Here is a 26147-nt window from a genome sequence, read left to right as displayed (position 1 = left end):
CCAAGAAATCAACTCTAATGTTTTAATATCCTGTCCTCCATGTTTAGCTAATTATCAGCAGCAACAAGAAATGGTGAAGCAGCTCTTTCTCTTCCGGTCTGACATCTATCACCACACTGGCCTCACTCATCCGTCCTGGAAGATCCGGTTTGTTAGACATGGTTTCTGCTCTAACACAGACACGACTTCACACTGAGATAACATTATTAGGCAGACGTGGACTGGTCCTTGAATGTTGCCTCAGCATTAGCATTAGCATTAGCATTAGCAGCAGCAGCAGCAGCAGCAGCTGTTTCCCAGGTGTTTGGATATGTGTGTGTGTGGCTCCACCATCTTGTCTTAATCGCAGCCTCCTCAAAGAACTGGCAAGACTTCCAACAAAACCTCCTCATTCCTTTACAGTGGGGTAAAGGCATAGAAACCGGCGCAGCATAGCCAACAACCAGGTGTACTTAAACATTAGTCAGCCAGAAGGATGGGAGCGAAAATAACACGTCTTACGAAAGCAAATCTCATCATCAGCATTTCCAGACACAAACTGACTATAACAAAAAGTTCATTTTTACTACTTTTACACTCCAGTTCTCTTCACGCTGCCAGATTAAACGCAAGACTGAAACACATGCCGTTGGATAGGGGATCTGGATAAATCCCCATCCAAACTGCTGGCACCACCATCGGGAATCTGCCATCTCGTAAATAAACTCCACTGTGGCCGGCAGGGAGCCGCAGGGCGCTTTCCAAGTGCAAGTTTCAACAGCTACAGTCCCGGCGCACAAGCACACCTTTTTTCCCCCCGTGTTGGGAGAGGAGAGGCCTGAATCAACAAACCGCCGGGAGAGAGGGGGAGAGAGGGGGAGAGGGGGGGAGGGAGGGAGGGAGGGAGGAAGAGGAGATGAGTCATCCGGCAAACAGAGAGAGAGTTATGAGCTACAATTGTTCTAACAACCAGCAATTTGTGGGTTAAAACGTGAATTACATATAATAATTTAAGCTGCATTTAATTATGAGCATCATTTTTAATAGCGTCATTATTAATGACAGCGATTGCAGTCGTCTTATTCACAATGGCGGTGGATCATAGCTGGAGTCATAGTTGGGCATGTGAGCATGGTATTATTACTTATTACTAAGAAAGACCAAATATTGCCACTGCACCTACTACTGCTACTGCATTCGATACTACTATAATTACTCTGGTAGAAGAAGCAGCTGTAGTCCTCGTATCAACTACAGCAATGGAGACCAATTGGTAATGCAAGTAACATTAATAATGATAGTGGTAGAATAAGTAGTAATATTAACATGTATTGTGTGTTACCAGTATTGATGTTGCCTTCTTTAATAATAGGAAATACAATCAGTAACAGTAGAGGTCATTGTTGTTGCAATAGTAGTAACAGGCAAATTAGTAGTACCAGTATTAGTAACATCGGTACCAGTGGGGGGGCCATATGGTTGACACCATTGTCAGGATATCATTATGGATATTTTCCAGTATTTATTTAAGTGACAACATGGCAAACGTCTGCTAAATCACCTGAGATCAAAGCCTTCAGCTTGCTCCGAATCATTAGTTCAGTAAATCGACGGTAAATCTGCACCACATGACAAACTATCATTTGTCACATTTTTTTTTTCCCCCCACTGCATGGAACCAGATTGTGATACCAAACAGTTAAAACATCCTCTCTGTCTCGCTCTCTTGGTGGGGGGGCCTGACTGATGACAGACCTGAGGCGTCCTTGGCGGTCTGTGGTTCTGCTCTAGAAGGCCAGAGTTCAACATCCACCACCAGCAGCAGCTCAGCGTCCTCCAAATCTCAAAACACACGTCCCGCACGATAAAGACAGTTAACATCAAGACTCGGCGCTCTTAAGTGAATGCAGCAGCACACATCTAAAAGGTGTTTTTTTTTTTTTTTATTGTTTACATATGTGCAAAACATTTGCTTCATTCAAAGCTGGAATAACTGAATAGGCAGGGCTGCAAAATACTCATACACAAAAAGGTAAGCAAAAATAATGGAATCTGTTTATATACAATTTACAAAATATAATAAACTTTATATAAAAAAATGTATATATTCATCTATATTATTTAGCTGATGCTGCGTCCTTGACGAACAGCTGCTAATATGCTCCTTTTTTACTTTTCTCTGGGAACATCAAATTGTCCGTTACATTCACTCGTTGCACATTTCAGGAGTCCTTTATTGCAAAAGTGTCCATTCAGTGAGGTAGAAGTTTTTCTTTTTTTTTTGGTCGTCCTCTTCATGAAAAAAAAACAAAGAGTCACTCAGCTAAGTGCTCGTTCTGCGCTGCGGGAAGGGATCCGTCCTGCTGCTGTCAAACGGCTGCTCATAAACGCTGTCGCTCCGCTCGGAGGCCGAGTCCTTGGCGAGAATGTTCTCCTCCAGGTCGGAATCGCCGTCCGGAGCGGCGTAGGGGTTCTCGTGCAGAGTAATCCCATTATGCGTCACCAACGGCGGGGGGAAGCCCGGGTAAAGGTCCTTATTAGGCCTCCAAGGAGCCTTCCCAAATGTTCCTGAGAGAGAACGGGGCAATGACAAGTCAGACCAACGTACGGAGAACATCCGGAAAAGTTCGGGAAAAAACGGTCGACTTAAGACCTACCCATGAAGTTGTTGGAGGGGGAAAGACACTCATGAGGCTTCCCGTAGTCGATGGCTTCTACCTCCTCCGCAGATGGCCGGCGGTCACTCTGCTGGGGAGGGGGGCCGTGGTGGAGACTGGCGTTGGGAAGCTGCATCAGGACCGAGGAGGAGCAGAGGTCAAAATGCTCAGACAGGAAGTAGTCCCTCATTTTAGAGTTGGTCAGGCTGCCGCTGTAGGAGTCAACGCAGACGGGCTTTTGATCGATGGAACAGGCTAAATGTAAAAAAAAAAAAAAGGGGGAAATATTAGTTCCTTTAGAGAGTGAGAAAGATAATGATGACTGTACTTTAAATATAATATGTTATATAATGTTCTACATCAATAACAGTGAAAGAGTAACATTTTGTACTTAATGGAAGTATTATACAGACCTGTGAAGACTTCCGACGGGTCAGCGGAGTACATGTTCTCTCGGCGAAGCAGTGAGCCGATGGGACCTTGATAATGGCAGAGCAGAGGATCGATGGCTGCCTCCATGTCTGTTTCACTTCCTGTATCAAGCTGACAGAAACCTGTACGGGTTGAAGGAACCGTATCGTGTAAGAAAAACGTGACTCTGCAGAGGGATTCAATTTAAAAGGACAAAGAAGAAAAGGGGGCAGGTGTTTTACCGTTCATGTCTTTAGGCTGCAGGTAGAAGCCGCTAAGTGACGAAGCCATATACTGATGGCTGCTGCCGCTCTCTGATGGGATGTAGCCGTCCTGTCTGTCGGCGAGCGTTCCCTGGGAGGACAGGTAGCTGGGGATGTCGGCGGGCAGGTTGGTCTCATCTGGGAGCGCAAAGGACATAAAGTTATGTCATACACTTTCACTTTCTATGAGCAGATTTCGGTGATACTTCTACAGGGAACCCTTTGTTGACCCTGATAAGAATGAAGGCTAAACTCCAACAACCATCATGCACCGACCTGTGTTGGTGACGCTGCAGTCCTCATTGCGTCGCCGGGTGTGATAGATGATGACCACCCACACCAGCGACGTGCCCACCACACAGCACACCACAGCTATGATGACGATTCCCACCGTGGTCCACCCGTCGCCGTCCGATCCGGCCCCGCTCACCATGCCGACTCCCACGCCGCCCTGCACTCCGGAGTCGCAGTTGGGATTTGGTATGACCGCCAGCCGAACGTTGCCCCTCTCTGTGCCCAGCGCGTTGGACATCTCGCAAGTGTACTTCCCGGCGTCCGCCTCCGCGGCGTCAACGACGATGAGGAGCTGGTTGGCGGCTGCGAAAAAGTGGCGCTCGGTCAGCACTAGGGGGCTGTCGTCTTTGGTCCAGTTCAGCCTCGGGGGAGGGCTGCCGCCAGCTATGCACTGGAGGACGGCGGTCTCGCCCTTGGCCACAGTGCGATCCATGAGGGGCCGCAAGAAGGAAGGTGTTTCTGAACCACAGCAGTAGAATAGAATAGAAGTTAGTGTGACAAGGAACCAAAAATATCAGAATGATTCATGAACGTACGGTCTACTTTTCAACTTAAAATGGAAGCTCGAAACACAAAGAGTTCCTTTTTGCGCCGAAAGTGCCGCTCCTCACCTAGCACAGTTAGCGTAGCGTTTGCAGAAATGGCTCCAGCCGTGTTCTGAGCCGTGCAGCTATAAACGCCGATGTCCTCGGTCTTGACGTCCACTATGAAAAACACGTCGTCCTCCGGCATGACGTGCATACGCCGCTCGCGGGCGGCAGGGAAGTCGGTCCCTCCGTCTTTCTGCCAGGCGATCTGAGGGGAAGGGTGACCAACGGCGGCACATTCCAGCCTGGCCGTTGCTCCAGCACGGATGCTCAAGTCCATTGGCATCTTGGTGAAGGAAGGGAGCACTGGAAGTGAGAGAACGACATTATATTAGAATCTTTTATGAATTTGATCAACCAACCAACCAATTGGCTTCTCCCATCCCAAACTTACTGTTGACAGTGAGTCTGGCCTTCGTGGAATAGGACGATCCAAAGTGGTTGGAGATGACGCACTGGTACTTCCCCTCGCTGGAGAACTCCACATTACGTAGCTCCAGGGTGGTTGTATACTCCGTCACCTCCGTCTCGCCCCCCGTGCCTCCCTGCACCCGCAAGTGGGCCTGGTTGTGGATCTCCGCGTCGTTCAGGCCCTCGTTGTCTTTCTTCCAGGCGAAGGTCATGGGCGAGTCGCTGGAGCTGGCCGCCGAGCAGACGAACGTCACGTTGGTACCCTTGAGCGCCGACTGGGTCTCCGGCTGTACGGTGATTTGAGGCTTTGGGAAGTCGTCTGGGAAGATAACAAAAGGGAGAATTTGAAATGCCTGTCTAAAACGTGTGTGTTCAGGTCTGGAAATGGCTATTTAGCCATGTCTGGTGCATTTTTTTTTGGGGGGGGGGGTTTGTTGGCAGATGTGAAAGGGGAAAAACTGAACTGAAATATTTCCTCAGTAGATCTCTATTATGGTAACGAGGAAAGCTGAAAACTTCACCTAGTACATTTCCATCGCGTTCTCTTCACGAGGCTCATTAAGCTTGACCAGGAGCCGGGGAGGAAAATACTGAACAATCTGGGTCAGCTCGTAAATGGAAAACCTGTGCGAGTGTGTGTGTGTAAAGGTGTTACACCAAGTGAATGCATCACTTACCACACACAAACTCCTCTTGGCCGACGGCGAACACGCTCCTGCCCTTCAGCATCTGCGGGTGGGCGCAGCTGGCGTTGACGCAGGGCAAGAAGGTTTGTTCTGCCACCCAGACGGGAAGCCACTTCAGCTGGCAGTCGCACAAGAGGCTGGAGGTGTTCAGACGTCTGCCAGGAGAGAAGATACCCAAAAAAGAAAAAAAAAACTTAATTCACATAGAAATATCACTTTTAAATGGTTGGTTTTCAGTGATTTTCGTCTTGAGAGGAATCTACAGAGGAAGGTGTGTTCAGCACAACGTCATGACGCGTTAAGTCGCAATCATTTTGTCAAAATTAAAAAATTCCATTGCATGGCTTTATACCAGACAAGATCTTTCACTTTGAAGGAGACAAAGGAACCTGTGAAGCCGTTAATAACACTGAAGCAAGCGCTGTTTGGTGCCGGCTTTCCCAGCAGACCATAATGAGTCTCACCTGGTGCTCTGTCCCACATAAACACTGAAAGACTAAACTAAAGCTGCCCTTAAACACGCTCATACTTACAGCTCCTGCAGGTTCTTCATCTGAGAGAAGGCGTTTGCCTGGATGGACATGATGGCGTTGTTGCTCAAATCTCTGGAGGAGAAAAGAAATTAGGACCGGTAAGATGGCAGCTTTTTTCTGCGTACATCAGCCGTATAGAGTGAAGGCTGCAAAAACTTCAATCGAGAGGGGGGAAAAAAAGGTCTGGGCTCCAGAACAATAAAACTCTGGGCAGCAGTTTGCTGTGTTAATCAAGAGAGGCCCAACTCTGGGCTGCTTTGAGCTCTGGCAGCGGCTGGGAAAAAACTCTAATTAGAATCAAATGCAGCTGTTGTGCACACACACACACACACACACACACACACACATACACAGAGAGTTCCCTCCACTTGCCTTGGTGATCGATATAGTCTGGCACACATGTAAAGATACTAATGGCGGAGTTCTTTTCTCGATTCCACATCAAAGCGGAGGAATGGGGGGAAGACAGTTTGGGTGTACGGCTCTAACAAACAGCCCGTGTGTCTCCATGTGATTCACCCTGCTTAGTTTACAGCTCGGACTTATGGAAACAATCAGTGAAACACGAGGCTGACTCACAGGTGCTGCAGCGCGTCCAGGCCTGAGAAAGACTTCTTGGTCACCGAGCGGATCTGGTTACCCTGGAGAAATCTGGGAAAAAGACAAAGATTCTAATCAATTTCAAACTTCTGCTTCATGTTCCATAAAGTCACCCAGTCCAGGGTGAAACATCATGTTCACGTCAATAATGAACTCACAGTTTTTTCAGCTTGTCCAGAGCAGAGAACGGGCCATTCATGTCTTCAATGGTCCAGGAGATTTCATTATTTTGGAGATCCCTTTCCGAAGAAAACAAAGACAGGCCACCTCGTAAAAAATCCACACCCAGAAAACAACTGCACTTGCGATGGTAATAAAACTTTATGCGGCTTTACATTTCTTGTGAGGGGGGAGACGTTCGAGACTTTAAAATTATATTCAAAGCGGCTCCGTGCCTTACAGGAAGTTCCTGCCTGGCCTCTGCGGCGCTTTTAAAAGTCTGCTTTGGCTTTTCTGTGTTGTGTAGAACAAGTTTACAAGGAAATGCTGCAATATAACATGTGTGCTGCATTTTAAACTTCATTTGAGGGGATAAATATACTCGGCATGCAATTCAAATATGTATGAGTTACCCTCAAAAGTGAAGCCACAGATCCTCCAACTAACATCTGTGATATTTTATATTTCTCTGGGTCTTTCTGTGAAAAAGAGTTAGATTTCTAACTAAACCCCCTGCTTTTTGTGAACTCTAATCAGATTGCCTCAACAGTGACAGCTATTCTCATAAATATGTAAACCTGCAGAGCATTGCTCCTTAATATTTTCCAAGTTATAAGTTAAGTGTTAACTAACTGCCGATTCACACGTCACTAAAATGAAACCACACAAACTCATTTTTAAATAGAGACTAGTTCATTCTAAATATTTACACCCAGGAACTGCAAGGTTCGTGAAGCTAACTGAAACAACTAACAAAGCTAACGTTAGCTTCGTTTAGAGTAAAGAGTAGACGGGTACGTTTTTAAAATGTATTCCACAAAAACAACGTGATAAACCTAATCTCAGAATGTTACGACAATATTGTTAGCTACACCATGGCCAACTAACATCTTACAATTAACTCTAAAATACAATTTTTCTCCAGAAATTCATAGTTAATTTGGCTAGCTTAACCATCAACCTCTTTGACTCTTCAGTCTTGATGCGTCAAACAGCGAGGAAGCTAACGTAAGTTTTGCTAGTGGGTTCAGTTTGCTAACAGTCACATCTGGCAGACGGTAAATATTTAGTAAAAAATAATCTCTTCGCAAGAACCAGTTTGTGTGGGGCTAACTGTTTCAATTTAGTGTTACATAGATAGATAGATATAATGTAACTTTTTACGAAGTTTAAACTTGCTGGTGCAACCAGCAAACTGAAATGAGTCTCTCTGCCTTTACTTTAATGCATTTTCTTAGCGGCTCTACAAGAAAAAGCTCTTGCCGTTTGATTTTGAGGGAATGACCCTGACGATTATGGTTCATGTTGGCCGAAACATCTTCCGCTATCAAACTCAAAATTGTGACGGCTGAAAAAATATGGACACTTTATATAACTGCTATAAAAATACACCAAACAACTTCATACACAGCATTTGAGTGCTAAATCTCCAAAAGCCAGGAATTTCGCAGAGAAATTGCCTCCTTTGATCCCTCAGCTGCTATAATGCTTTCAAACTGCTATTTTCCTCCTCGACATGCCTGGTTATGGCTGATTGAGATTGAGGAAGGGTGTGTGTGTGCATGTGTGCATGTGTGTGTGTGTGTGTGTGTGTGTGTGTGTGTGTGTGTGTAGGGGAGGGGGTGGCAGATTTGAAGCCCTGAAGCTATCCATGTCCACCTAGCTGCACACCTGCCCTACGGTGACCTCAGCAGTGAAGCTTACATTTGGTTCCAGTTAAAAAAATCCCAACCAGGGGAAATGTTACGGAGCCCCTCTGTGGGAACGGGGGGATGGGTGTATGTGGGTGTGGGAGAGGGGGGTCGGGCAGAGGAAGGGGAGAGGTGGGGGGGTTGTTGAGGTCGGGGTTATGCCTCTGAGTTTTTTTTTTTTATGTGTGTGGAGAGACACAGTAATCTATTTCACATCCCCAAAACAAATCAGGCAGGATATTTCCACTCAGGCAGCGGATTGATGGTTGAGGGGGCTTTAAAGAGGGTGGGGGGTGGGGGGGGGGGTGATAGCACTTACTTTTTTTAGGGACTTGTTCTTACATTAAATGTTATAGATAGCTGAAACACTGAATCACACAAAGTATCTACTTAAAGGAATAGTTTGACATTTTAAGACTAGTGCTTATTCCCATTTTCGGAGCTAGACTTGAGACAGGAGTTTAGCACAAAAACTAGCAAACAGACTGCCAGTCTTAATCTGTTAAAAGTAAAAAAAATGATATGTCCTCTGTTTGAAAGAAAATGAGATCAGATTTTTGTTTCCGTATTTGTTCCCTAGATGTTTAGGTGTGAGTTTAAAACTGACTACATTGAGTCTATTTGACTTCACATTGAAAAGACAAGTCACAAAAACGTTGGGAAAACCTTTTGCACAGTATTATTGTCTGAAACTTTTGAATTTAACTCACAGCATCTGCAAGTTGGAGAGGCCGCGAAAAGCCCCGTCTGCAATGAAGCTCACGCGGTTGTTTCCGACGTGGAGCTCGTCCAGCACGCTGAGGCCTACGAAGCTGGATTCCTCCAGTCTGGACAGATGGTTGACGGAGAGGTCGCTGTAGGACAGACAACAAAAAACATGTCAAATTGTGATTTCAACTTATTTTGTACGAGTTTGAGGAGATCAATGTATGCAACAAAACAGAACTCGGGGAAACAAATGCAGTTTTTTTTTAGTAAACTTAGATGAGAACGAATCAGATAGCTGAGCCAGCCAACAGGCGGCTTGTTTACTCTCAGCTTTGTGTGATAAGAGCGAGAGAAACACGGGGTGGGTGGGGGGGGGGGGGAGAACAACAACCTATCTGTGAAAAACACTCCAGACACTGCAAACACTGAACTGACCGCTGCTGTAAACAAGAGCCACAACAAAGGAAATTCAATCTGCTTCCAGGAATGTGTGTTGATGAGGGGGTAAATCGCAGACGTTTGTGGGTAGCGTAGTGTTTGACGCAGAGAAAGACTGCGACTAATAATGGAATTTCCAATAAGAAGAAGAAGAAGAAGAAGAAGAGGGAGAAGAAGAAGAAGAAGAAGAAGAAGAGGGAGAAGAAGAAGGACTTCCGGGGGCCGGTGTGTTGGTTCAAGTGACGGCAGAAAAGAGAAGAGGTAAAGGGGGGTTTAACATGTTGGCTTAATGTTGGCACTCACTGGCAGAGCATAAGAGACGCTGCTTTGTGTGTGTGTGTGTGTGTGTGTGTGTGTGTGTGTGTGTGTGTGTGGGAGGGGTCGGCGACAAGAGGAACTGGAGTGTGAGGAAGGGCAGGCAGGAGTGCCAGAGGGGAGGATAGGGCGACACAGAGAAGTGTTGGGAGTTCAGAGTGTGAATGGAAAGTGAGGAGGGAATAACGAGAGGGAGGGAGGGAGGGAGGGAGGGAGGGAGGGAGGGAGGGGGGGGGGGGGGGGGGAGAGAGAGGGTGCAAAGGGAGGGGGGGGGAATAAAAGGTGGACTCACAGCTCGCTGAGTTTCTGGCAGAACTCCCAGGCGTCGGGTCGGATCCTGCTGATGGCGTTGTGGCCGAGGTGGAGCTGCTGCAGAGTCAGCAGGCCGTACAGCCAGCCTTTACTCACCTCCGTCAGGTTGTTGTAGTCCAGCTGCCTGCAGGCCCACACACACACACACACACACACACACACACACACACACACACACACACACACACACACACACACACACACACACACTCACACAATGAGACCGTATGCCACATTTGGAGGTACAGAACTCCATGCACATCGCATGCGACTTTGCTTACAGGACTTCCATGTTGCCGAGGCCCCAGAAGGCCCCGTCCATCAGGCGGCTGAGGCCGTTTCTCTGCATCTTCAGGGAGCGAAGAGCGTGCAGGCCGTGGAACGTCAGGCCCTCCACCCTGCGGACGCGGTTCCTGCTCAGCTCCCTGAAACACACACACACACACACACACAGAGATGAGTAAGCACACAAGCAAGGAAGACATGCAGATACTTTACAATGTATTGTAAAGGCCATGTCGGAACTCGCAAAATAACACCAACTGGCCAATAGCCATTTTTCCAAAAATGCCAAGATATGAGCAAATTAGATATAGTGGCATACTGATATAGTAGTCAGTCTGTCAGCCAATCAGAGAAAGCCTTGCCATGGAAGAGAGATAGCGAGGAAATTAAGCAATGTTTGTAAATGGTAAAGCTTACAGGTGCTGGAGGTTGGGCAGCTGGAAGAGCTTCGCCGGGATGGTGGAGATGCGGTTGCGGTTGAGCCGAAGAACCTGCAGGCTGCTAGAGAGGTTGGTGAAGCAGCCCGTCTCCAGCGATGAGATACGGTTGTTGTTGAGGAACCTGTAGAGAGAAAGATTCATTTAGGAGACACAATAAAAGCTGTATTGCAACCACAGAAACATGCATACACTTGTTGGGCTTCCCCCACCATGCAGACCCACTAGTGCATTTTTGAATGTTCGTCACGCACAAACAGAAGTGGAGACACTCACAGGTTCTTGAGGGGCAGAGCGGGGAAGGAGCTGGACTTCACTTCCACGATGTTGTTGTTGCTGAGGTCGAGCGTTTCCAGGGCGAGGAAGGGCCCGAGCTGCTCCACAGAGATCCTGGTGATCCTGTTGTTTGCTCTGAAAATACAGACACCATCGCTCCAATAAATGACAAAAATACTGTGTGTTTGACTAGCGGCGCACACCGGTGTCATGTTTCCAGATATGCAAACAAGTCAAGTCCCTCAATTAGCGTGTGGTATTAAAAAAAAAAAGAAGAAGAAGAAAACAAAAAGAAGGAAAACTCTCACGCTCTTGTAAAGCTGCAATTTACCACCCAGCGTGAAACGCAGTGGTACTTTTCTTTTCTTTTCTTTTTTGCTGATGTTGCATATTTCCAGGTATGCCGACAAATTGCTCGGCATGATCAATGTTGCGAGCTCTTCAAAACCAAGTCCAAACAACCTTTCGGTTTAGCGATGTGTGATTTTGTTTATAAGGTAATTACCAACAAGGTATTTAAAAAAAAGTAACCTGCCAATTACTTGGCTGATGAATACCATTCCCTCAGTGAAAGCATGCCTCGGCAGAGGCCAGCAATTTCCTGAGCTGCACGCCTCCCAAATTGCAGTGCAGGGACTGCTTAGTTATAAACAGAGCCCGTACAGTGCCCTCTTTGTGTATGAGACTCGGCAGTAGAGAGAGAGAGAGAGAGAGAGGGGGTGTGGGGTGGGGGGGCAGGAATTCCCTCCAATGCACCAGACTACAGGCCTCGTTTTCAGTATTCATTGCGATGGTTACAGTCCCCCCCCCCCCCCCCCCCCCCCTCCAGCTACACCTTACTGACCAGAGAGCTGTTAGTTTTTCTGATTCACTTTTCCAGCGGCCCCTCGAAAAAACTGTTTCCTAACGTAGCTTTAAATTTGGGATGTGGCGTCGTTAATATTTCATTATTGGGAGCCGTCAATCAGCTTCTCCAGAGCGGCAGCTGTCATGAAACTTTTCGACGATTTATCGATTGACTACCGGTTTCCTATTGCTATAATTGATGAAAACACAGATTATTCCCAAATTCAGGTATATATATATATATATATGCAAAATCAGGTATTATTACCCGTCTATTCACACACACCTCTCAGGTTTTATACTCATTTCATCCTCCTCAGGCAGAGAGACAGCGCGGCACCACGCTGCTGTGAAACGGAGCTGTCTCACCTACTTCACTGTGAGGTAACACCGAGAGAACTCGGTGACCCCCCCCCCCCCCCACACACACGCATTGAATGCTCTCAGGGCATGTATCTTGTAAAACGGGGTTCCCCATCTGGAAAGTGCAACACCTTTTGGCAATCTTCTGAATCCAGCGCACAGAGGGGAGGATTCACGAGACTGGCCGAAATTACACAAATAAAACTCTTTCTGATGCACTAGAAGAGTTTAAAATCAAATCATTGCTAGATTCATTTGTTACATGGAGTTTAGCGTGTGAACACGGACCGGCCAGCATGACTTGCACAATGGAAATGTCACCATGCCCTTGTGGTTTGCAGGCTGCACGGCCTTTTTCCCTTATCGTGCCACCTTCCCCTGACATCATCTCTCTAAACTAAATACTCAGAACGTTTTTCGGTGCGCAGTGACTACGCGGCGACAGTACAATACGGATCGTTGTTCTGCAATGAAGAAACGGCGCACAGGCAGCTCTCTTTTGTTTGGAGATTTGCAGAGGGCCTTCCACGCACCACGGCCCCCAGGTCCCAGACAAAAGCGCCGCACACCACCTGTAATCTCGGTTTTCATGTTCCCCCGACTGGTCGCTGAGAGAGGGGAGGCCGCCTGGTGGGAAAGAACCAGTCTTTCCAGTTTCTCTCGGGTGTGGGGGGGGGTGGGGGGGGGGGGTAAAGCCACGGAGAGAGGGAGGAACTTGCTGCACACTTCCTGTCTGTGAGGACGAGGAGACGGACCCCGGAGTTTGAGGTGGTATCACAAATCTGGCCGCGTTATTATTCCATAATCCTATGAGCCCTCTCCGATTCTCTACGGCTATCCTGCAGCACTCTTCTGTAGTCAGCCATGAACTCTGTGTGACTGCACGGCCAGACAATTGCGAACTCATTTCCTTCCCCCCCCCCTCGCCCCCACAACAGCTCAATGAGTGCTCCTCCGTCTGCTCCGCGCACAAACAGGCCCGACATTGTACACTTCAATGACACACACACACTTCAAAATGTGTGCATCCACTTCGCTATCGGATAACGTGATTGTAGCGCCATTACAACTGTGGTTGCAGGGCTTTGCTGCAGTTAGTGGAAGTCAATAGAGGGCGGGCCATGTGTCAATAACAGCCCAAGGCTTTACAAGTATTGATAGAATGCGTAGTCATTATTAAACTGAGGCGAGAGAAATCAATGCTGTTGTGCTGCTCTGATTACAACCACACAAAACGCTTCCTATGCATTGACATAAAGTCAGTGTAACACTGATAGCTAACTTTATCTTTATCTGCACACGTTTCCAGACTTTCCAGACCTCATTAGAACTTGAATTCCTAAAATGTAAGAGGGTAAAGCCTTTTTTATTATTATTACCAGCTTACTGCACCAACACAATGTGGCCTTCACACGAGCGCTCCTGACGAAACTGGTGTTCCTGGCCGTCAAACTGACCACCTTCACACGCTAAGAGGTGATGCTGTTATGCAAGATTCAACGATCCATGATGGAGAAGTGTTGTTTTGTTGTTGTTGTTGATTTGTGTTTCCAGCGAAGCTCCGTCCACAGAGCAAAAACTAATGCTTTTAATCGGGGGAAGTTCTTTAAATGGAAAGTCGCTTTTTCTAAAACCGTCTCGCTCGTAGTGTGTGTGTGTGTGTGTGTGTGTGTGTGTGTGTGTGTGTGTGTGTATGTGTGTGTGTGTGTGTGTGTGTGTGTGTGTGTGTGTGTGTGTGTGTGTGTGTGTGTGTGTGTGTGCGTGTGTGTGGTGGTGCGTTCGTGTGTGTGGTATTTCCTATTGGAAAAAGAACAGAGTTTTGAGAAGCCATCTGATGACTCCCTCTCTCTGCAGTGGCGCCTGTAATGAAAACCAGGGCTGCGATCGCTGCTGAGACGCCATATTAAACTCTGCACACATACTGTATATCTCGCTCAGATCGCTGATCATCTGAACGCGTCGGCTCCCATGTCAGAGCGGAGAGAGACGCAGGGATCGTATTAACGCACAAAATGACAGGGGAGCTGTATGAGCAACTTCAAATGATGAATGCTGTGTAAGTTCATACATACATTTTGCATTCTGATTTATGAAAATGTGTTTTACTGTTGTGTGTCTGCTCTGTAGAATAAATGTAACTTGCAGTTGCTGGCATCATCTTGGATTTGTGAATTTGTAAAATGCATTTTTTTCAAAACACCATCAAATAAATTGATTTATCAAAAATCAAAGATCAAAAATCACCAACAGATTTATGAAAATCTTAGTTTAGGTTGCAGCCCTTGCTGAATCCCCATCGCACATATATCTATAATGATAACGTCACGGATTATTACTATAATCGCTGCTGTTTTGGTTCGTAACTCTCATCTTCAACAAGGCTCTCATTTCCGTAGACATACCAAGAGGTTCACCTAATCAGACCTGGAATCTCCAGGTCATTTGTTGAACCCCCCCCCTGAACACAGGCAGAGAGATTTAGCGGCGGCGGGGTTTACCCCCTCCATAAATTCCTGGGAAATTGTTCAATTAATTAAGATGATCACGACTCAATTACTACCAGCTGCAGGGTTATTGCCGTTTGTTTTTACTCGGAGCTGCGAGGTCAAAGGAGTCGGCGAGAGCTGCCGTGATGTCTGACTGGCTGTTTGAATAAGTGGTATTCGATACCCAGAGGTCTTTTTTTTCCTCCTCTTTACTACCCTCCCAGTACAGAGAAACTGAAGGAGGGAGAGAAATTACGGAAAGAAAAAAAAAATCACACTGCGCAAACCTAATCTGAAGGAGGGCGGCCCACACACTCGGTGTGAGTGAGAGAGCAAGTGTGATTTTGAATTTCTTCTTTGTGTGTGCTCCGTTCCTTCATATTGCTCTGACTGATTTGAAATAAATTATGCTCCTGACTTCACTAACCGACAACAGTTTAATGGACTCACAATGTGGTGGCTTTTTTTTAGGTTCGTGAGGGATACTGATGTTTAAAATCAAAGCAGCTAATAACCATAGTTCTGTTTAAATGTGATCCTAGATGTGATCCCTCCACAAAAGGGCAGTGTAAGCATAACTTACAATTTATAATTGTGACTGTCAGTCACATCTTTTTTATCAAATGAGACCACGGAATTAGCTAATTCTTTGGAGGGATACCATGATGAACTGTTGCTTACTAGCTTGTAGCTATTAGCTAGAATGCCTGTTTAAAACTCAGGAAGGTAAATAAATTAGCATTAGCTATGGTGACGCAAACTATTAGTATTCCTAATTTTATCTACTTCTTGTATTTCTGGTGAAAACCCTTATTTAGTTCAATACACTCACGTGTTTTGCTGCTACTGCCTTACTTGGTCTGGTATGACCAGAAGCAAATGGTGGCTAATGTGAGCTAATGTTAGCAAAGTTTAGGTGGATATTTCTGTTTATCTGACATTACTGAGCCACTTTGGTGACTACTTGTGCTTCTCTTACACTACATTTTATTGTCTACTATATAAACCAGATACTAGATTATCAACTGTGGTCACAGTGAGTGTGGTTTAACAAAATGGTACAAATGTAGTTCATTAGCAACAACAAATTTTACTGATAAATGTTTGTTTGTAAAACGTCCAATCCCGAGGGAGCGTATACAATAAGACATCTTATTTTAAGATAGGAAAATCTTGAGATGATCAAGTGTGTTGGATTTTGTTCTGCAACTCGAAGTTCTCCGTTTACAAAAACAATCGGTGCAGTATTCATCTGGAGCGTGTTCAGGCAGAGTCAACATGACTGACACGACTTTGGGTGAACCAAACTGAACAACAAATCATATAAAGACATTATGGTTTGGAGAAAGTCTGGATTTTTTTTTTTTAGAAGTGAATCTGTGCAGGAACTCTGCAATTTAATCCAGAGTTGCTCAAGGGAACATGGGCAGCATAACAAAGCAGCAGTGGCAGATGAACCTCTGACCTCTTTCTAACCATTTAGGTAACAACGTGAGCATTCACACCAGGTAATATTTGTATGTGGAATAAATAACGAAAAAATTATCTTTTTTCTTGGGCCAGTGGAACAAATCCATTTTTAAATCGAATAAAATCCGAGTAACCGCATGCAGTAGGAAAACTACACAAAACAACCCTCAAATAAAGCAGTCAAATATGATTTCTAAGGTGCAAAGAGCTTGCCTTAGGTAAAACAAACCACCCCGCTCATTGTCCTGAGCTGAAACTTATAGCTGGAAGTGACACTCCGGCGCTAAACGTGCAAACAAATTGTCTGACGGCGGCGTGCCCTGTGGCTGCCGCGGAGAGTCGTGTTGGGGCTCGATGAGGAATACGCCTCGTCGAGCCGGGAGACGGATACATTCTTCCACAATAACTTCACCTCAGTCGTTGTTTTTGGAGAGACACGCCACAGAAAGCAAATCAAACTGTTGAGGTTTCACACACTAATATCTGGGGTTCTTGCGAAAGCACGTATTGCACAACAAAATACCAAGGCATCTTCTGGTTAGAGTCTGAGCATGACCAAATCTGACATGTCAAAGGGTTTTTTCACCATGAATAATCTCACAGTATCGGACACTGTTGGTTCATGTTTCTGCTGCACATTAACACAAAAACTGGGGTTAATTGGCTTCTTTTAAGTGACATGCTCGTTACATTTTCAGGAAACTCGTGGAAGGCCACACAGAAACCTGCAATCCATCCACATAAAAAAAGATATCCAAATTTGGATTTTCGCATGACGTTACGTCACTGCCGCCAGGTTTAAAAATACACCAACAGCAGCAGCAGCCACCAAACAAAACATTTCCATTTCTGTTAATGGCATTTGTCTTCACCCACGTGACCCGTCTGGGGCTGGCTGCCATGTCTCAGACTGCCCCGTCTGGGAACCGGATCAGCCAAAAGGGTTTGCTCTCCGAAGGGAAAGAAGGGGGGGGGGCACTTCCCAGCTCACTACTTTAACCAGCAATGACAACTCTGGCGGAGGATTATCCTCCAGGCCAGGCTGAAGTGAGAGGCGTCCATAGACATTTCAAGAAAAGGTTTTACTTACAGAATGAGCGTTGTGATGTTCGAAGCATACGGGCCCAAATCAGGTATTGCGTCCAGGTCATTGTGGTTCAGCTTTCTGTGCACATTGAGGAAAAAGACACCGTTTTTTTCCACATGCAGGACAGTGATGGAGGCTGTTTGGAAAGTCCTGCGTTGACTCTAGAGAGTGCCGAGAACACAAGGCATACTCACATTTCACTTAGATGTTGTAGTTTGGAAAACAAAGTGCCGTCAAGCACCTGCAGTTTGTTATGGCTCAGGTCCCTGTGAGGGAATAAAGAAAAAGAGGCAAAAATTAAGGGTAAAGTATACACCATGGACTGTGTTTCTCAGCTGCTGCAGTCTTCCATTTGTGCCTACATAGTAAACGTAATTGCATTCAAATTCTCTGTGCTATTGTGCCTCGACACTGTGAGCAGAGGGCATGCATCACAGAAAGGTCACTGTAATTAAACCTGATGGAGATTCAATTAAACAGAATGGTCAGAAAAAGAAATCAAGAATAAGATTTATTGCTGCCATACTGTCACAAGCAGGAGATTTCGTGATCCGCCATCTTTGTTTTCAACAAATGTCAAAACTGTGTAGTTCATCTGGTTCTAAATGGACTTTATTAATCTGTTTCTGAGACTGGGTGTCACTGCATTCAAACTAGAGACATGTCACTTCAGGATAAACTACTGAACCGGCACCAGACTGATTAAAGTCATTTTCTTGCAAATGAAAAAGTCCAAAACAAACTTTTCATCCCTTCCTTTTAACACACAAGAGAACGTCATGGATGCCAAAACAGCTCGCTTCATATCCAGGCCTCCGCTGAGAAGCAGAGCCAAAACAGACAAGCTGATAAGTTATTGCGCGGCGAGAGTCTCTTTGTGCTGAAAGGAGGCCGAAACCTGGCGAGGGAAGTCGATAAAAAATGCTGGAGTCGAGGTTTCAGCACTGGCCGGTGTTTGGACCAGATCTCTTCTCTGGTGTCTGGACTTCAAACCAAATCTAACAGATTTGAAACATGTGTTTTTCATTGATAGCGGGTTTTAGTTTCTGTCTATTTCACACAATTTGGAGCATTTTCTCTGAAGTAGTGTTCAGGACCTCAAACCTCCAACAATGTTTGCTTAGGCAGGGTTTATATCCTCTAGAATATTGGACATTTTTTTAAATGTCTTAATCAGTATCTGAGCTCTGGTCTACCTCTTGATTTTTTTCTGAACCCACTTTTGGATTGGAGTCTGGATCAAACTCAGCAGAGCCTGTCCTTGGACTGAAGCAGTCTTGGCCACAGCTCACTTGGGGGTTGGGGGGTGTGGGGGGGGACTCTTGTTTTTGGTTTTGCTGTCTGTTTTGAAAAGCAGCCTAAAAAGCAGCTCAAGGAGTCTGGCAAGCGGAGCCTCGTGCGCCATAAAGTGGTGGAGTTATTGACGCTGCCGCGCACGATCAACGCTGCGGTGCCAGACACTTTTTTTTTTACACCCCCCCACCCGCTACCCTTCCTCCTCCTTACCTCCCTCATCTGGAATCCATCAAGGAGCTCTGGGAGGAGGGGAAGAACCTATCAACTGGTAATGTATTCACAATGCCGGGAAAAAAGCGAGAGGGACGCCTTTCATACGTCTGAAACACCCCTGTCGAATATTCTGGGGCCTGTTTTTGTCCTTTGGTGGAAAGTTTCATAAACCACTCAACCAGAGTTTTACTACCCCCCTCCTGCTTTTCTTTCCAAGCATGGAGCTGTGTGTTGTTGTTTTTGTTGCTGGAGTTCCAGCGCTGGGGGCCATATGGGAAAGGTGTCCTATCATACTCCCTAGATAAACCCTAAGTAGCTCTGACACTTCCACTTCCCTCACAAAGCGGGCTCTGAGCGCAGCAAGATAACACGCAGGGCTGCGTACAGGCTCCGGTCTGTATCTGCTGGCCGGGTGAAAATGCGCCGCACCGCTTTCTTATCAAAGACTGAAAAGTGAATAAATGAGCCACTTCTTTAGGTCACTAGAGCTGTCAGTAACGTTTTAGATTACGATAATGGGACTTAAATGTCTCTCTTTGTGAGTGAAGCCAAAGACGTGAGTTAACGTTCGCCAAAAGTTTCAATGCAAAAGAGCAAACGTTTGCAGAAATCTGAATAGAGGCGGTGGTTCTCATGTTGTTTCCATTAGAGACCATGACATTTGTGATTTACGAAGGCCATGTGACAAACTTTAGCTTGCTAGCTTTCAGCTATTAGCTACAATAGCTAATTAAGAAAGGGCAGGTAATTGGCTACCAAAAATAAGCATTAGCAAAGTATTTATTCTTCATGTCTTTTCTTCTGGTCATTAGTGTTACCGGGGCAAATAAAATATTTTGTTGAGTCCAAAAATCATCAAATTCCTCAGAAAATATCTGGAACATTTAAATCTTAAGGGAGTTCGTAGGCTATAGCCTACTCCTCCAGAAGTGTGATGCTTTTTCTTCAAAAGTAAGAAGTGTCCACATTTCGTGTCATTCTATGAATCGTAGAGCTCTCTAATTATTACAAAATTAAATGGTGTACCAGTTTTCCCTTAGTACACATATTGTTTATGACACAGGTTTGCTTGGTAGCTCCAACCCGGTTATGTTAGCTAACGTGGCGCTAAATCTACTTCCAAACTTACTTCCTGTCTTTATTACTGAGCACTAGTGAAACTTGGCCACATAAATGTTCTTTAGCTGTAAAAAACAACAACAGCATTCCTCTAATAAATGCTCGCTAAAGTCTTGTTAAAAGTCTCAAGGGAGTTGGCGTTTACAGACGTTAACCCTCCAGAGAGAAATGAGTGTTTCATTTGACTTCTCCATGCATTTAGATTAATGCACATAATGTTTATAAGTTAAAACTACAGTCGTGTCTCATTCTCAAACTTTAAAAAGTGAGGCGAGATCAAATTTGTTGCCTATTTCTCCCCCCCCCCCCCAACAACCTCCCAGATACTCATGACTTGATGATCCCACTTCTTCTAGCTCTTCTCCTTCCTACTTTCTCCTTCCCCCTGTTCTTTCTACGAGCTTGTTTCGAACTAATCCTACACGCTCCTCCTTAATCAGTACCATCGCTGGCTCTGGAGTTGCTAATTCAGCAGAAATAATGGGGTGCTGGAAAACAAAGGGTCGGGCGGTTTAAGGGGTTTAAGATGTGCTGGAGAGCCACTCGTAAATTAGCATGCCAGAGTGAAAAGAATTTTTCCCCCCATGTGGAACCTTTTTTCTTTTTTCATTTTCTTTGGAAGGCCGGCCTTGGTTATGAGGCTCAGGCTGGGTCTGTTTTCTCTGGCAATGACAAGTTTCCAGAGCAGCACATTTGAGAAAGAGAGAAAAACTCAAATTCTACAGCGGGGCAAGGAACTGAATCAAGAGCTCCAACCGCCTAACAGAGGGCGATAAATATCAAGTAGTGCAGCTTAACGCGGGGCAATAAAAAATAAAAAAATCCACCACGCATAATTATCTGTAAAGGAGAACACACCGAGGAACATGCCATTAAAAGTTGTGTTTGGTGTTTTTCTGCTTCAACAGGCCGAGCTCGGCCTCATCTCATCTTGTGGAGCCAGAAGGCAAACAGGAGAGTAATGGAGACATTACTCTAGGAAGCAATCCAAGGCTGCACACAGACTGCAGATCTGATTGATGGCTTTTGAAGGCCTCGAGGTGTGCGAAGCTGGAACCTGAAGACTGAACCGACGCCAGTCCTTTGGGAACGCAATCGTGGACGTAAACCACACTGTCAGACCATTATAAACATTATGGTTGTCCATTAGTTGTAATTGTCTACGTGCTACGTTGGAGACAGCTGACAACTTCTAGCCAAATAGTGTAATTACTGCAAAAACACTGCTAGTAGTAGCACCACTACTACTACCTGTACCCTACAGTGATACATGAGAACGCTTGACTTTCAAAGCCCCTACCTGCAGGCACCGGGGAGATTTATTCAGAAGTATTTACACTTTAATGGGGAGGTTTGCAGGGACTGACAATAGCACTTTGATGTGTAAAAAAGACACACACTGAAAGGCTGCTTGGGCTTCCCTGTTGGCCTCGAGGACCCTGACATGCTGCTGCAAGGACCGATGTGACAAATAAAACCCATTGAGACACATTCATAGATTCATGACTGGGTGTTAAGTCGGATAAACAGGGTAGATTTGTTTTGGCCACATACTCTTGAGCAGATTCTCCTTTCTGTACCTTCAGGTGAGGGAGGAAAAGCTGTGCAGAAAGTGGACTGACTGGGTCAGATCTACAGTCAAATAAGTTGCCAATTTGAGTTTCTCACGCAACATTCTGTGTACAAGCCATTCCGTTTTTACCACTACAGGAATGTGGATCATCCCATCGGTGCTGAAGGAAAACAGATAAGCAATGCGTCCCACAGAGTGCAGAGGTGTGAGAATATCTTCCAAGCAATTAACCAACGAATTCAAAAAAAATAAAACGCGCTATACACATCACGGTGTTATGGCACGCAAGGGCCCTTTAACTGGACTCACAGTTGAACTGTCCATTCCGGGATCTTGTCTGGAAGGTGGCCCCTTTTCAGCCGACTGCAGTCCAAAAGCTCCCCGATGCACACGCAGGGAGAGGGACACGTCCTTGTGTGAGCAGCAGATCCGCACTGTAGCATCAGAACCAGTAGGAAAACCACGGAGAACCTCGCAAAACTGCGAGCCTGCGTTGGGGAACACATTTCCCCTCCCATGGCCACACACAAGAGAACACCGCTCTTGAGTTTTCTCTCCAGATGAAGCGCAACCAATCCCCCCCAAAAAAACAAAAAGTGAGAAATCGCCCCAAAAAAAACTAATCCCAAAATCTGGTGCGGGTGATCGACAGTTATATCCAATCCCTTGTTGTTCTGAGGATCGTGGATGTGGAATTTAAAAGAAAAGCGGTCTTCTGAAACTTGCCCATTCCGGTGGAGAAACTTTTTTTTGTGCGGTGCGCCTCGCTGCTGCTGCTGTTGGGGCAACTTGTGCTGTGCAGGATCCACACACAGCGCAGCGTGAGCACACACCAGAGGTATGCGGGGGGAGGGACCACAGGGGTGCATGGGACATGTAGTCCCTCCATGCTGCCGCCTCTGAATCCTGCAGGTTATTACCAAGTAAAAAGAAAAAAGGTTTATTCCAAATATTTCTGTGGGAAATTACTATTTTCTTTCCAGATTTAGAGTTTTACATTAAACACGCCATGTGCTCATCCACATTGCTGTTGACAACAATGTTTAGATGTTAAAACATCCTGTTTTAGTTTCTAACTGATTTAAAGTCCTCTTTAAAATTGCTATGTGTAAGATTTTACTGTAGCAGAAACAGTAGGCGTATGGCTTATTACAACACAATGTTCATTCACAATCAGCTCCACTTTAACCAGCTACAACATTACTGCTGACATTTTAATATGCCAATAACTCAACACATTTTGATTTAAATTCTTACATTTTAATTATGGCCCCTATAATACTCATATTTATGTAACATTTGGAATGTAGGACTTTACTTGCAATGAGGGCAGCAACTAACAATGATTTTTTTTTAATAAATGGTTTGGTCCATGGAGAGTCTGATAATAGTACAAATGATTTCCCAGTGCTATAACTGACACATTTCAATTCCATGTTTCGTTTGTAAAACTCCCAAATATTCAGTCTATTATCAAAGAGGCTCAAGAAAACTAACACACTAGGAGCTGCAACCAGGCCATAAAAAAAAAAAAAAAAGCAACAATTAAAAGACCCAAATAGCTGCCGGTGAATTTTCTGCCGACAGATCGTTTTGACTCTACTTGCAAAAGAGTATTTTCCATCGAAGTCTTGTTAGTTTTGCACAAGTAAGGAGCTGAGTACCTCTTCCATTACTACTCTTCATTGCTCTTGAAATCCATTCCAATCCCAGCATTGTTTAATTAAACCCAACAGTAACATTGGTTTGTATATTTCTAGAAAAGAGACATGTTTTATAAAACATGTTTTGTTTATCAACATTTTATAACAGAATACTCGAGGAATAGTTTTTAAACAATCTTTTCCTCACACTAGGAATCAGTGTGCACATAATTCATGGGTAGTGCTAATAGGATAGAAGGCCAAATTCCACCTTGCTGTAGGACACAAAACAACCTCATTCACCTTAAAGGCAAAGTCACTAACAGAGGCTTTAATTGATATTCCACACTTGAAAGCCAATTGATATTTTCTCATTTGCAATGTAAAAGGATGTGTGTTCTTCTTTCATTTCCACATTAAAAGGCCCTTCATGGGATATTCATGGCCAGGCAGATGTGCCGAGTCCCTCCCCCCCTCCTCCCCCCTCCTCACCCCCAGGCAAAGTGTTCAACAATTTCCTGTTGACCTAGGTCAGACTTTCACTGTCCGCTGGCACTTCCTCTTCACAGTGAAGACACAAGCTCATTAGGCTGTTGACACACAGATGAAAGTCAGACTGAACTTAATGCTAGCTGAATAAGAAATAAATGTCAAAGAGTCACTTTGTATACGTATATTCACAAAACACTTTAATAGGACGTGGAGAGAAAAAGTTGCTTATCTTATATATTCAGCTCTGTATTCATTAAATGTGTGTATCTGTATCACTCAGCATGGGGACCGATATGTTGAGGTGTGTGGTCAACAACCGCATGAGATGACATTTTCAAGCATTAAGGGAAACAGTAATCTGCAATTTGGTTGCTCCAGGTATTTGTTAGTCGACTAAGTTTGTGGTGAGTCCTTGATAAGTTCTTAGTACCAGCTACAGCTAGTTTCTACCAAACAGCCTGATGCAAATTGGTTGCTAATATCTGCAGCACTGGCCAAGAGGTCACTGTAGCATCACAAGCTAATGTAGCCTTAACAATATCAGTTTTTGGTGGCTAAACGTGACTGCTAATACTTCTTCAAAGTGGATGACACTGTCTTCATGTAACATAGGCTACATGTCTTCATGTAGCATAGGCTACATGAAGACATGTAGCCTATGCTACATGTCTTCATGTAGCATAGGCTACATGAAGACAGTGTATCAGAGTTGATATTCATACAGTTCAGAGTGAGTGGAGTGAAAGCGTCTGATGGCGCTGACAGGTGTTATTTGTTCATTTAGGCTAACGTAATTAGCATGTTTTGTAATTTGAGGTATATTGTTGTGTTTTTGTGAAACTTCCCAGTGTACATCCTTATTGAACAGCATTTAAACAAGTGTAATGTCAGATGTGTGGACTTTATCCAATTAGCTTTCTATTAGCTATCCTAGCACGCTAACATACGTTTTGTTTGTTAGTTCGGCGAGCTATGCCACAGTCACATAATGGCAGTTACTGGGTGTAAACATTTAGTAACAATTTATCTCTGAGTCAGAACTACTTTCTGTGTGGCAATTCTTTTTGATTTACTCACATGTACCTAAATCATAACTTATTATGAAATAGACTGAGTTTGAATTTACGAAACTTACATATTCTTAGTTTGTACTCTTTCAAAGTACCAGTGCTACATCTGTGAAAGTTATCCTTTACTCCACTACATCCACTACATCTGACTAATATTTAGCATGGTGTATTTATAAAATATCTGCGTCACTTTGCAGTTTACTTTCTACATTTTGCAAGTAGGCCAACATTTTGGTGTGAACACTTCTACACGTGTTGTGTTGTTTAATGTATTTTCCAGTCATTCTGATCACCATTAACTAATTAATGGTATGGTTGGTTGTTGGGTTGACAATAAACATCTATGTAATGCACCATCCATCAGTACCAGACATCATTTTGAGTAAATACACGTCAGTAGACTGAATTGATTTGGTGTGAGGCTGTTTCTTTGCTCTTACAGTGCGGCGGATTGGTGATAAGCTATTCTTTTGTTGTTTTTTAACATTGTCTTGTTAATGGTTTATTGCCTCTGTAACAGCTGCTCAAAGGTTCGGGTTATCCTCTGGTCAGGTAGCCAACTACTTTGTGTATTAAAAAACAAAAGGGCAAATGGGGCAACTACAAAAGGAAAGACCCCCCCTGCCCCCATACTGCTTAGACATAAAATGCTGCAAACACAAATTATTCTTGGTAAAAGATTTTCTAACATTAAAACTAACAATTGTTTTATTTAACATTGTTTATGCCTGTTCCAGCAGCTATTAAGCAATTTCTGATGGCAAAACACAGCATGCAACATTTCCCTGCTGCTCCATTTGCATCTATCCTCATTAATTAAAAGGTGTCAATAAATTGGATTGTGCCAGAAAAGAACTAGACTGTTGAACAGAGTATCGATTCTATACTTATGAGACAGAACGTGTACGTCAAGATGATTTAACGTTATCCTCCTGAAAAATAATGAAAACTGTATTTCCACTTACCGCCGTTATGGTCTGTTACATCATTAATATGAACTTATTAGTGCGAGGAGCCGTTTAATTTAATTTGAACAAATGATTACATTTAACATAAGAGCCACGTGGCGTGATTCCAATTGGCTCATCGATAACAAACTGGCAGAAACATAATGAAATCAAATGAATGACTGACCGCAGAGAAAATGTCCCACTGGACTCAGCTGATCAACACAACCGATACTAGCCTACTTTTCCTTGAGGAGTCTGGTGTTTTTTTTCAGCGCCCACAGTGTGCGGACTTCTCAGCGGGGGAAAAGCAAACAAAAACACTAACTTAGCAGGAATCTGGGGCAGGAATGGGATGTGATTGATTAGATCCCTGCAGACTCCTGCAGGACTTTGGGGGAGCAGAGGGGGGGGATCGCACCGTCTCAACAGGCCCACTCATCGATGGGCTGATTGCTTCCTCATGGTCTCCTCTGCCGAGGCCTCACGCTGGAAACCAA

The 26147-nt window shown here is 44.7% G+C and overlaps 1 protein-coding gene across 1 annotated transcript; it reads right to left on the bottom strand.

Annotated features, from left to right (window-relative positions):
* Positions 1-1931: 1931 nt before the first annotated feature.
* On the bottom strand, positions 1932-22237 carry lrig3 (leucine-rich repeats and immunoglobulin-like domains 3). Its single transcript, XM_079184123.1, has 19 exons — positions 21805-22237; positions 17489-17560; positions 17298-17372; positions 11043-11177; positions 10747-10890; positions 10326-10469; positions 10025-10168; positions 8982-9125; positions 6580-6660; positions 6401-6472; positions 5822-5893; positions 5280-5443; positions 4586-4921; positions 4216-4497; positions 3587-4063; positions 3290-3448; positions 3050-3190; positions 2637-2891; positions 1932-2547 (listed from the first exon to the last, which is right to left on the bottom strand). The coding sequence occupies exons 1-19, from the start codon at positions 22011-22013 to the stop codon at positions 2303-2305; spliced, it is 3351 nt and encodes a 1116-aa protein (XP_079040249.1). The 5' UTR covers positions 22014-22237; the 3' UTR covers positions 1932-2302.
* Positions 22238-26147: the final 3910 nt, after the last annotated feature.

This window comes from Pholis gunnellus (assembly GCF_910591455.1).
Source record: "Pholis gunnellus genome assembly, chromosome: 22".
In the NCBI taxonomy this organism is placed as follows: Eukaryota; Metazoa; Chordata; class Actinopteri; order Perciformes; family Pholidae; genus Pholis; species Pholis gunnellus.
This window is presented reverse-complemented; position numbering and strand designations above follow the sequence as displayed.